Here is a 13,669-nt window from a genome sequence, read left to right as displayed (position 1 = left end):
CTATCAGTAGTCTATCAGTAGTCTATTTGTAGCATATCTGTAGTCTATCTGTTGCATATCTGTTGTCTATCTGTTGTCTATCTGTTGCATATCTGTTGCATATCTGTTGCATATCTGTTGTCTATCTGTCGTCTCTCCTATCTGTTGTCTATCTGTTGTCTATCTGTTGTCTATCTGTTGTCTATCTGTTGTCTATCTGTTGTCTATCTGTTGTCTATCTGTTGTCTATCTGTTGTCTATCTGTTGTCTATCTGTTGTCTATCTGTTGTCTATATGTTGTCTATCTGTTGCATATCTGCTGTCTGTTGTCCATCAGTTGTATATCTATTGTATTTCTGTGTCTTTATGTTGTCTATCCGTTGTCTATCTGTTGTCTATGTGTTGTATGTCTGTTGTAAATCTGTTGTATATCTATTGTATTTCTATGTCTTTATGTCATCTGTCTGTTGCCTGTCTGTTGCAGATCTGTTGTTCTGTTGTGTACCTATTGTCTATCTGTTATCTGTTGTATATCTTGTCTATCTGTCATCTAGCTGTTGTCTATCTCTGTATATCTATTGTCTTATCTGTTGTCTTATCTGTTGTCTATCTGTTGTCTTGTCTGTTGTCTTGTCTGTTGTCTATCTGTTGTCTATCTGTTGTCTATCTGTTGCATATCTGCTGTCTGTTGTCCATCAGTTGTATATCTATTGTATTTCTGTGTCTTTATGTTGTCTATCCATTATCTATCTGTCCATCTCCTGGCAACCATAGAAAATGTCTGTGATCAGGTCAACATTCCCCTGGAAGCGGAGGTTAAGGAGGCGGAAGAGGGTGGGTTGCTGATAGATTTTGTAAAAGGTTTTTTTATTAATAGAATCCCTATAGTGTGTGGTAGCAGGCCCTTCGGCCCAACAAGTCCACAATGACCCTCTGAATTGTAACCCAGCCAGACCCATTCCAGTAGTCATAGAGGTACTTCATGTAAGTCCAAAACTAAGGGACATAAATATCAGTGATACATTGAATAAGGAACACAGCAGAAATATGTTGAACCAGGAAATAGTGAGGCTAGGGAATTCACCATCACAGAGAGTAGATGAGGTGAGTAGCGTTGGTACACATATGGGAAGCTAGATAAGAGAGAAAAAGGGCTAGAAAGATACATTGATATGGTTCGATGAAAAGAGGTGGGACGAGGAGATGTGTGTGGAGCATGCTGGAACACCAGCATGAACCATTTGAGCCAAATGGCCTGTTTCTCTGCAATTAAATCAATAATTCCAAGGATTAGTGTTAAACTATCATTCTACATATAGATCAAGATTCACTTGAAGTCCAAAAGTGTGATTGTGTGTGTTGCAATTTCAATGGAGTGCCAAACGTCAATGCGACATTCTGAGAGTTAATGAGTTCTCCATCAGTTCCAGAATGCAATTGAAACTTAAATAAATAAAACTACTTGGATATGACAACAGAATTTGCTGTAGCAGCAATAGCTGGCACATTATTCAGTATGTGGAATGTTACCTAGAAAATATTTTGGATTCCTGATTGAACAAAATACAGCTGTCTGCCATGAGGAATGAGAATAAGATGAGAATGTTGATAGAGCTACTCGTACCTGGTCTACTAATGATTATGAGCTAAATAACATTTCCCCAATTTACCTAGTACAGTCTTTCTTTATATCGAACTTATGAATAAATTAACTTCCAGAATTCTGTTGCTGGAAAACAGTTTGAGCTGGTTTCCTACGTTAAAGGTTCTATATAAATCATTATTTTTCTGTCCCTTCCAATTATATCTTTACCTCCTCCCTTTCCATTGCTCTATTTTTAATTTTTCTTATCTCTCCCTTTTACACTCTTTACCCTCCTTTTTTTGTCTCTGATGTTTTATTCCAGAGTATTGAAGGTGTTCCTATCCCGAACTGCCCAGCGGGTACCCTACATGACATGCTGCAGGGTACTGAAAATGTTGGCTGTCATTGTGCTAATGGTCTGTTGGTTCCTCATTGCGTGGACGGTGGCTGCCTGGGAGAACATGGACAGGAAGATCCCACTGGTCATTCAGTCACAAACACCAGATGGACAGTTCTTTAACATGTGCCAACTCGATCGGTGGGACTACATGATGGCCATTGGTAGCATTTACTGTTTTATTGTCTTGTGTTTATGAGTGTTTTTGGCAATTTCTAGGCACACTATTTCAAGAGAAACATTTTAGTTCAAAGTGCTATCCAATAGCCATGTTAAAAATGTATCTGGAAAATATCAATTGATTTATCTTGGGTCCAGTGACCAAGAATTTGCTGGGAATATAGTGGAAAGCTTGATAATAGTAAACTGTAAATTGTACAGCAATTTATGGAAAGGAAGAGTTATGGCATGAATTGAGAAATGATTCAATAATATACACTGCAGCCTTGTTAGTATCATGAAAATAGCAGTGCGTTTTCAACGTTGCCGACATTTTAAAAAAGACTTCTGCATGAATGCAGTTAAAGTGAACTACCATAAAGTTAAGGTTGGCACTGAACGATGTAAGGACCTTTTTTAATGACAAGATTCATGTTCCCATAACACAAACTCTACAACTCCAAAAAGAAACAATTGGAACAATGGAATCCAATTTCTGTAGATAGTAAAAGAGAAAATGCTGGAAAATTTCAGCAGGTCTAGAGATTTTCCAGCATTTTCTCTTTTGATTTCAGATTCCAGCATCCGTAGTAATTTGCTTTTATTCTGTAGATAGTAACTTTTTCTAGACATTTCAAGACTTTTTATTGTTATGTTTATTATAGTAAAGCCTACTTTTCCTTTCTCTTTTTTCTCTAATCCAATCTTTATTTTTAATTCTATCTCTCTGTATCTAATTTGAGTCAAATTTATCCACTTCACTGAGTGGACATAAACTCTGGCATGGATTGGTTGGATTGAGTAGCTGGTTCTGTATCGTGTGTCCCAATATAATCCTACTTCTCTGTTTCTTTCTCTGTCCTTAAATCTCATTGCTGAAAGGGAGACTATTGGCCCACCATTCACTTAAGGTTCCACTGTTCTTTAAACCATCACCTGCATTTCAACAGAGTCTACACAGTATAGTATTTAATTGGTTGTAAAGTATTTTGGGAGATCCTGAATTTAGAAAGGTGCAAGTTTCAATTTAAAAAAAAATTGTTCATATTGCAACTCTATTAACCACTGTCGGGTGCAGCAGTATGATTGACAGTAATTTATTTAAAATCTTTTCTACTTCTAACTTTCATTTACGACCTTCATGCAATAAGGAAATTGCCTATTGTTGTGTGATCTCGGCTATTTCAATGTAGTAAAGTTACTTTTACCATTGTCATGTACATTCATGTCCAATCAGTGCACTATCTCTCATTGTTAGTCTCTGGTTCCTAGGATGGAAAGATCTCTAACTTGTTCATTGCATTCATCAAATTCCAAAAAGAGGTGTCAAATAACAAGTGTCAAATGTCATAATGATCGTCTTCAGAGTTTGAGGTTGGGACAGGTTATTTGAGCAAGGTAGAGGAGGTTTTACTCTGTGTCAAACCACATCATATCTGATCTGACACTGACAGTGAGTACTCTCCTGCAGTGAGGTCCCCCGACCTTAGGAGTTAAAAATAAATTCATAAAAATAAAGCCAGCTCACAATCTGATCTAATGATGCATGCATTGAAATCAGATGTAAACCCATCAGTGACATTCACATCTCTCCCCAGAGAGAAGGATTCGCACAAACTGCCTATAAATCCCTTAAATAGTTTTTCCATTAGCCTTCCCTTTTTTCAGACAGCTGGTAACAAATAACGTGGGACCAGGTTTGATGACAAAAGCTGTAAGATATGATGAATTGATCCTGGTGCAGCCGAAGTCACTGCAAATTGCTTGGAGCTCTCCTGTCTATCTCCAGCTGTCTGTCAAAGACTCAGTGATGCCCCTTTTTTGAAGCATTGAAGTGGAACAAAGTATTGCTGCATAAACAATCTAACCAACTCTCATTAAAGCTGCAGTTTGCTCTGTGACGGTTCTGTGCTTCCTTTGTAATAGCCCCCAAGTCTAAACCACTCAATTTAATGAGAAAGTCCTGCTCAGCAACAGAAAGGGAAACGAGGCCATTAGGGAATATGATGTGACATATGTTACAGTGAGAAAGGCTCTAAACACGCATCCCAAGCAGAGCAGACCAGTTATAAGGAATGGAGGTCACCAACCCTTCAGCAGGATTGCCTTTGGCTTGATTTAAGGTCTGATCAACTCTGGAGGAAAATTATTGGTGTGCTTAAGAAAAACATGCCTCTTATTCCTTCATTTGCTCTGACAATTTGTTTGTTAATTATAAAATGTGGGTGATAGGCGAAAAGGTTGGGATAAGGCGTCTCCATTATGAATATTTTCAACCCGCATTAAGCTCAGGGGTGGAGTCAGTAGGAACTGATGAAACAGGGTTGATGTGATGAATCTGCTTATTCATTAATCTGGGATTATTCAATTAATTGTGAATCAAAATTCATAACATTTTAAATCTTGTTGTCAATGTAAACAATATGATCACATCCAAAGAAAGACTTGCGTTTATATAGTGCCTTTCACACCCTCAGAACTTCAAAAAGTTTTTTATATCATGTCCTCACACCCTGCGTCAGAATCCTGTAGACTCATCCAGAACCTTTTCATGAAGATTTTCCCGGGATACACTCTCACAGAGTCACAATGAATATATTTTCATGGCCTTCCCGCTGATAAACTCCACTTGGTTAAATCTTACATTAATTTTATATTAATGTTGTTGCAATATTATCATGACACAAACATAACAGATGAAACGAACACTAGCATTTATACAGCAGTTTACAATATTGAAACATCTCAAAATACTTCATGTAATGCATTACATTTGGAGTGTAGTCGCTGTCATAGCTACAATTTAAGTACTGTGAACATTATTCTGCACAACTAATTTTCCATACTGATTGTCCAATTTATCAAAACAAGTCACAATATTAAAGTTCACTTCATGTGAAACAGAATGAGATCTTTTGGAGGAGAGTCATAGAGTCGGAGACCTGTACAGGCCGGCAACAAACTCTTCCATCCAACTCGTCCAAGCTGACCAGATATCTTAAATTACTCTAGTCCCATTTGCCAGCATTTGGCCCATATCCCTCTAAACCCATCCTATTCATATCCAGATGTCTTTTAAATGTTGTAATTATACCAGCCTCCACCACTTCCCTTGGCAGCTCATTCCATAAACACACCACCCTCTGTGTGAAAAAGTTTCCCCTTAGGTCCCTTTTATATCTTTCCCCTCTCACTTCAACCTATGCCCTCTAGTTCTGGACTCTGCTACCCTGGGGAAAATACCTTGGCTATTCACCCTATCTATGCCAGTCATGATTTTATAAACCTCTATGAGGTCACCCCTCAGCCTCCAACCCTCTAGGGAAATAACATAATGCTGTACAAAAGCAATTCTGTAAGTTCCACCCCTCCCTTTTCTCATTCTATTTTATTTTTGATTTGCAACTTCACTTTTGCCCCTTATTTGCCCAAACTACAGCCTCCCAAAATAACATTCCTCTCTCCCCTGGTTCCCAGGGAATTTGCTGAGTATTTGGCTGGGAATGAGTTTTAAAGAGTAGCTTTTAAGACCTTACAAATCCAAACACCAATTCCATCATCTTTTTCTCTTCCCACATTTTGTAACATCTGATTCCGAGGTTGCCATTTGGATATATTCCTGGTGGCTCTGTCACATGATGTCTGAACTCCAGTTGCCTCGCCCAATCAAATATATGCATAACTAATAAAACAAATTCAAAGAAAATGTAAAAACGATGTATTTCAGCATCTTCACGATGTTCCTTCTCAGTTAGGTCCAGTGTCTGCACCATTAATCTTTAATTCCATCATATTTCAGAATGGTTGAACCACTCTCCTATTCTTTTCCCTGTATGTCTCTTAACTTGGAATATCTTCCAACCTCAAAGCACAAGTGCCTTAAAATCATATTGCCTATCAATATAAAACATGTTTTTAATTCATTCACTTTATGTGGGATATTATTGGCGACTTCAGAATTTAATACCCATCCCAAATTGCTCTGGAAGAGGTGGTGGTGAGCTGCCTTCTTGAACCGCTGTAGTCCTGGGGATGTGGGAATGCTGTCAGGAAGAGGGTTCCAGGATTTCAAGTCAGTTAGTTAGCTACTTAACTATGTATATGACAAACTAGTAATCTGAGTATATATGTAACTCACACTGCATATGTAACATCTGAGATGTTACATTTGTGTACATCAATAATTGTTAAAGGTAAAATCACCATTGTCTTATCAGACCATAAGACTGCTCCCTTATTAGAGAGAGATGAATGGTGGTGTCTTAACGTGTGGGTCGCTGCAACTCAGATGAGGGGAGAGGTTGAGAAGGAGGTTAACCTCAGTCAGATTGGGAATTGAGTCCACACTGCTGGCATCCCTTTGCATTGAAAAGCGGCCATCCAGCCAACTGACCAGATGGCATTGCTCAAGAATAGAGTACTTTCGAAAACTAGCCACCAGTATTTTGGCAATTTATATATGACTCAATACGAATCCAGCTCTCTCTGATATAGGTTACATTAGCTAACGTAGAGAAAATCACAAAGCACATCATTGATGTTTCCCTGCACGCCCTTCTCGGTGGTAGAAATTACAGGTTTGGATTGTGTTGTGGAAGGAAATTGTATGAAGTTCCTTTACGTGCTGCATTACCTGGGATGTTGACCGAGGATGAGAATAAATAGCAAATGGGAATTTCCTGCAAATGTGTGAAAGGCTGGCCCATATTTGCACAGTGTAATTTCATTACCAATTTCAAATACCAGAATCCTAGTGGATTCCTTTACTCAGGTTTTGTGGCATTGAGAGATCCTTAACCCTGTTAGATCAGAGGTAGGAATAGATAGCTGAGAAAAGACCAAAGTCTATCTAATGTTCCTTCTGCCATCCTGGTAGACATTTGATAGAAGAATCATGGAGTTGTTGACTGTGCACCTCAATCAGCCTTCATCAATGAGTCTACAGCAGACTTAGACCTGAGGGGAGGAAATCCCCAGTGGTGGACAACTTTGGGAACCATTGGTCCAAATTCACCTGTACTCCTGTCCAACCATGTGAAAATATTACACGTTTGTATGTTGCATGTTTTTAAAATGGATACTAATGAATCGTTTAGATGGTTAATGACAGGGTCAGATGGAGGGTGGACGGGTAAAGTTTCTCAGGTGACTAACCAACCCTTCACCCCACCCTCAACCTGGTCCCTACAATATAGCTCCAAGTGACAGCCTGCCTATCATTTTGAAAACAATTGTTAACAAGCAATTGAATTTTTTAATCAACCAGCTAACCCAAATATTAAAATAGAAATATCTTGAAGTCATGTCGGACTGGAAATGTTAACACTGTTTCTCTCGCCACAGAAACGGCCAAACCTGCTGGGTTTTTCCAGCACTTTCAGTTTTTTTTTTACCTAAACATTATGCTGCCAATGCCAGTTGACGTGGGCAGGTGGGATTGAACATGGTGTCCACAATTCATCATCTGGGGTGAAAATCTGGGAAGACAATGGGATGTATCTTTCGGGAGGGGGTGGTGGGATGATGTGCACATTGAGTGTACTCCCAAGATGAATATTCCTCCCCACTTTGTGCTTCCCCATTTGCCTTCCAAACCCACCTCGCCTTAACCCCCCACCCAACTTTGTGCCCAATCCCATGTGATCTTATATGTCCAGGACTTTCCCTAGTCTCAGGGCCTTGCAATACCACCGGGCATGCTGATGGCCTGATACAGTGTTCAAACCAACGTAGTGTACTGTTGCTGTGGGGCTGGGGGATCTTCTTGTTTAAGTTGGTTCATTTAGAACTGACTTTTGTAATGCAGGCAAGAGCATGTAATAGTATCTGCCCCACCCATAGAAAATTCAGCCCACTATATTCCAAAATATCATTTTCTGAAAGAGCCCTGCAATTTCCATTTGAATGTTACTGTACAAAATGTTGCTGCCATCTTCTTAGGAAATCTATTCTGTAGCTTGACCATTCAGACACTATAGCACTTCTCCCGTGAGGTTAATTTACCCCCAATAAATGCAGGCTGCATTCTCTGGCTATGCAATTCTGAACAAGGTGTAATATCTGGTCATGGCTCCTTATATAGATCCTTTTAGATTTGTTAAATTAACAGTCATAATCCCCTGGACTTTGTTTCCTGACAAATACCCCCTCTGCAATATTACAACTGGGAAGGAAGACAATCTGCCCAAAGTGCTTGTGCAAGCTTTTTAAGAGGTTCGTGATTGGTAAAGGGATCAGGATTATAGGGAGAAGGCAGGAGAATGGGGGTGAGAAACGTATCAGACATGATTCGTATCAGGCATGAGTGGAGCAAACTCAATGGGCTGAACAGTTTAGGTTTATACTCTCTGGAATTTGGAAGAATGAGAGGAGATCAAATTGAGGTATTCAAGATGATAAAAGGTAGGGATAAAATAGATGTGGAGTGGATGCTTCCTTTTGTGGGCATTCGAGGACAAGAGGTCATAGTCTTAGGCTAAGGGGTGGCAAATTTAAAACCAAGCTGAGGAGAATCTGTGGAATTCGCTACCCAAAGTGAGTACAGTGAGTAAATTTAAGGAGGAGTTAGACAGATTTTTAATTGGTAATGGGTTAAAGGGTTACGGAGAGAAGGCAGGAAAATGGGGGTGGGGAGCATATCCGCCATGATCGAATGGTGGAGCAGACCCAATGGGCCAAATGGCCTAATTCTGCTCCTATATCCTACGAACATGTGAACTTATGCTCATATGTCTTACTTACTCAGTGAACTTTCTCCTTTATTTTGTTCCTTCAAATCTCCCCTAACCTTTTCTTTGAACTTTAACCTATAGTTTCTATAGGTTACTAATGTCTTCCTGTATTTTCTATTCTGTCTTGGCAGCTGAGTTCCTCTTGCTGTGCTGGGGAAGCTATCTCTGCTATGCCGTGCGAACAGTACCATCCACCTATCATGAGCCACGTTTCATGGGTTTTGCCATTCACAATGAAATCCTGATGTCTGCTGCCTTCTATGGTGTCAGGTACAGTAATGCCCAGTTCTGCTGTCACTCTTAACTGCCTATTGTCAGCCATTCCATTGCTATCTGAAGTCAGTTGTGGCCCAGTTTGTAGCATACAGTCTGAAGAGTTCATGCTGCAGTCCAGATGCCTGGAGTCATCGCCCACACTGATCATCCCAGTGCTGCATTGAGGACTGGCTCCACTCTCCGAAGTGAAGTCCTCCAGATGAGGCATTAATCTAATGGCCTGTCTGTCTCTCACTTGAACATAAAATATTCCACAACACTGATGGACAATTCTTCTCATACGCTGGACGATACTTACTCCTCAGTCGATGGTTAGGTTGTTTACTTAATTGCTGTTTGGATGAGCTAACCGCGCAGAGATAATCACAGTCATAGGGTTATAGAGTTTTACAGCACAGAAAGAGGCCCTTTGGCCCATTACATCTGCATCAGTCATCGAGCACCTATCTATTCTAACCCCATTTTCCAGCATTTGGACTGTAGCCTGGGAATGCTATGATGTTTCAAGGATTCCTCAAATGTCATCTAACACATTATAAAGGTTCCACCTTAGCGAGTTTTGAGAAGATTTGTAGCTCAGGTTGAGGATCTGGATATAGGTTTTCTCGCTGACCTGGAAAGTTCATTTCCATTTATATGTTTGGGTTTCTTTGGGTTGGTGATGTCATTTCCTGTGGTTATGTCATTTCCTGTTCTTTTTCTCAGAGGGTGGTAAATGGGGTCTAACTTGATGTGTTTGTTGATAGAGTTCCGGGTGGAATGCCATGCTTCTAGGAATTCTCGTTCATGTCTCATGTGAGACACGCATGAGAATTCCTAGAAGCGTGGCATTCGAACCGGAGCTCTCTCACCAACACATCAAGTTAGACCCCATTTGCCACTCCCTGAGAAAAAGGACAGGAAATGACATCACCACAGGAAATGACATCACCAACCCAAAGAAACCCAAACATATAAATAGAAACAGTAATCATCAGCAGTGTTTTGCCTGGAGGCCCACTGAAGATGTTACCTAGTAGGGTGACGAAACGTCTGGAAATGAATCTTCCAGCTCAGTGAGCAAACCTATATCCCAGGTTCCACCTCTATCACCCTTTCAGGCAGTGAATTCTAGATATTCACCATCCTCTGGTGAAAACAATTTTCCATAAATCTCCTCTAAATCTTCTGCTCTTTACTTTAATTCTATGCCTCTGGTAACTGTCCCCTTCACTAAGGGGAAAGGCTTATCCCAATCTCCCCTAGTTATGCCATAAGACCATAAGACCATAAGACCATAAGACATAGGAGTGGAAAGACCATAAGACCATAAGACCATAAGACCATAAGACCCCATTTTTGCTCTACTGTCTTCCCGGTTAGCCTCTGCCACTCAGAGCTTTGCATCAACAGGTCCACCCTCCTGTGTATCCAGATTCTCTTCATCACTAAAAGGCTCCATCCCAGGTAACATCCTGTTGAATCTCCTCTGCCCCTCCTCCAGTGCATCCACACTCTCCCTACAGTGTGTGGGGACCAGAATGCACATTGTGCTCCAGCCTAACTAATAGTGTACAACATCATCATATCTTTCCAGCTCTTGTCTGCAATGCTTTGACTACCATATTTCCTGGATTACAGTAACAACCACACTGGGAAAGACATAAAGTGCTTTAGAAAGTCCTCAGGATGTGATAGGCACTATATAAATGCTGCCTTTGCTGTCACTATAAGCTATAGCCAATACATTATCTGCTTATGCAGTGGCAGTGCCTGTGTCTTTACAACAACAGCAGTTTCAGAACCAAAGAACAGCAGCAAAACAAAGTAATTTGAACAAGGTTCAGCGGCACGACAACCTGGCTTTGTCTTAAGTATTCTCTCTGCCACGACGGAGGATTGCAGTTTTCTCAGAATTAATCCAGGGATTGGACCTTGCTCGCTAAGCCCTTCCCAACGCATGGTCACCCACTCCAGACCCCTCAGTGCATCCATCAAGCTCAGTCCCCAGGCCCTGCTTGAATGCTCTGTGTACCACACTCTGTAAGGATGGCAGTCAGCAAGGGGGTACCCTGGATGGGGAGGGATGTGGTGAGTAGGGGTAGGGGTAAGGTGAATGAGGAGGGGTGGGTAGTGAGTGAGGAGGTTGGGAAGTGAGTGAGGGTGTGGGGGTGAGTGAGTGAGGAGGTGGAGGTAGTGAGTGAGGAGGTGGAGGGACAGTGTGAGAGGGTAGAGGGGCGTGAGTAAGGGTGTTGAGGTAGTGAGTGAGTGGGGTGAGTGAGTGAGTGAGGGTGTGGGGGGTAGTGAGTGAGTGAGGGCGTGGGAGATAGTGAGTGAGGGAGTGAGGGGTAGTGAGTGAGGGCATGGCAGAGTGAGGTGGTGGGAGGAGCCTTTGTCTATTCGGCCCCTCATTCCTATTTCCCTCTTTCAATCAGATATGGCTCATCTCAAATGTATTTTATCCAGCTCTGTTCCATGATACTCTTACTGAGAAAAATTGATCTTTGCCTTAAAACTTTCAACTTCTAACTGCTTCTTAAATGGTCCAGTTCTAATTTTAAAGATCTTGGTATTTTGCTGTTTGGGTCCATCAGCAGAGGAACTAATTTCTATGAATTTACCCAGTGAAACCTCCTTAAACATCTAATTTTGATGAACCTAGAGTATTGTGTGCAGTTGTGAACTCTGTGTTCCAGGAGGGATGTGATTGCGTTGGAGAGGATGGAGGGGAGATTTACCAGGATGTTGCCTGGGCTGGAGTGTTTAGTTATGAGGAAAGACTGAGGCTGTTTTCCATGGAGCAGAGGAGGCTGAGGGACATATGGTTGAGATGTATAAAGTGTGAGGGGCATAGACAGAAGAAACTTGGTGGAAGGATCAATGAAAGGGGGAATAGATTTAAACTAAGGGGCAGCAGGTTTAGAGAGGGTGTGAGGAAACATTTTTTCACCCAGAGTCATAGAGTCAAACTCATCCATGCAGACCAGATATCCTAACCTAATCTAGTCCCATTTGCCAGCACTTGATCCATATTCCTCTAAACTCTTCCTATTCATATACCCATCCAGATGCCTTTTAAATGTTAAAAATCATACAACAACAGGTTATAGTCCAATAGGTTTATTTGGAAGCATCAGTTTTCGGAACCCTGCTCCTTCATCAGGTGGTTGTGTTGTAATTGTACCAGCCTCCACCACTTCCTCTGGCAGCTCATTCCGTATATGCACCACCCTCTGTGTGAAAAAATTGCCTCTTAGGTCCCTTTTAAATTTTTCTCCTCTGACCCTAAACCTATGCCCTCTAGTTCTGGACTCCCCCACCCAGACAAAAGACCTTGTCTATTTACCCTATCCATGCCCCTATGATTTTATAAACCTCTATAAGCTCCGATGCGCCAGGGAAAACAGCACCAACCTATTCAGCCTCTCCCCATAGCTCAAACCCTCCAACCCTGACAACATCCTCATAAATCTTTTCTGAACCCTTTCAAGTTTCACAACATCCTTCCGACAAGAGTGTGGAGGGAATCCAGAACCCACTGCCTGTAACCTGTAAGAAATATTTGTTGCAGTTGTGATGTCAAGACATAGAAAGCTACAAACCACATGCTGGAAAATGGGATTAGAATAACCTGGGGATTATTTTTGACCAGCACAGATTCAATGGGCCAAATGGCTTCTTTCTGTGCTGTAGACCTCAATGGCACAATGCCTCTATTTTAAACTCGAGAGATGACAAACCAGGTTTGGGCAATAACTTGACCGTTTAGTCCCTGGAGCTTTTCTGCTAAATCTGCCTTTGTGAAGACTCCAGGATACTGAGCCAGGAAGCCCTGCCTCTGGCATTAGGCCCTAAACATCAGAAGGTGCTGAACAAAAAGTCCCAGCTATCTCCATGGGGTTTGCTCATCTTAGCCAGCTCTGCTACAATTGCCTCACTAATTGAGGATTATCAAAGAGAAAATACCAGCTACTTCCTTCCTGCTCCTTGTCACTAACAATGACAGGCCTCATCTGTGATTCAACACGCTATTGAATAGCTAGCTGCCGAGGATCTCACATGAAGCAAGGGATGGCTCTCAGAGTCTGAGGACCTGACATGTCCATCCAGACTTCCATCTCTGAACCCATCTACTTCTCTACTTTCTCACCTACCATAACAACAACATTTTATATTTCTATAGTGCCTTTTATAGGAATTATGTGAAACAAAGTATAATGCCGAGCCACATGATGAGTATAGAAATCAGGTGACCAAACAATTGTTCAAAATTGTGGGTTTTGAAAAGAGGATGTAAGGGAAGTGGAGAAGTACAGGGATTTGGGGAGGAATTTCCAAAACATAGGGCCTTGGCAACTGGAGACACAGACACCAATGATGGAGCGATTAAAACTGGGGACGCAGAAGAATCCAAACATCGATGAGTACCAATATCTTGGAGTGTTGTGAAGCTGGACGTGATTACACAGGTGCATGGATATGTACACATGGAATTTGAATTTGAAAAGACAGTTGAAAAGTTTAAAGTCAACGTGTCACTTGAACAGGTGCAATTAGTAGGTC

At 41.3% G+C, this 13,669-nt stretch overlaps 1 protein-coding gene across 2 annotated transcripts in view; it reads left to right on the top strand.

Moving 5' to 3' along the window:
* Nucleotides 1–13,669, top strand: part of gpr179 (G protein-coupled receptor 179) — a 102,016-nt gene that overhangs the window by 77,488 nt on the left and 10,859 nt on the right. For both annotated transcript variants that reach the window (XM_043674810.1, XM_043674809.1), the window contains exons 7-8: nucleotides 1,887–2,125; nucleotides 8,983–9,121. In XM_043674810.1, the coding sequence (XP_043530745.1) occupies nucleotides 1,887–2,125; nucleotides 8,983–9,121 (378 nt within the window). The remainder of the gene's footprint in view (nucleotides 1–1,886; nucleotides 2,126–8,982; nucleotides 9,122–13,669) is intronic.

This window comes from Chiloscyllium plagiosum, chromosome 33, assembly GCF_004010195.1.
Source record: "Chiloscyllium plagiosum isolate BGI_BamShark_2017 chromosome 33, ASM401019v2, whole genome shotgun sequence".
NCBI classification, from domain to species: domain Eukaryota; kingdom Metazoa; phylum Chordata; class Chondrichthyes; order Orectolobiformes; family Hemiscylliidae; genus Chiloscyllium; species Chiloscyllium plagiosum.
The sequence above is the reverse complement of the archived record's forward strand: the minus strand, read 5'-3'. Positions and strand labels throughout refer to the sequence as shown.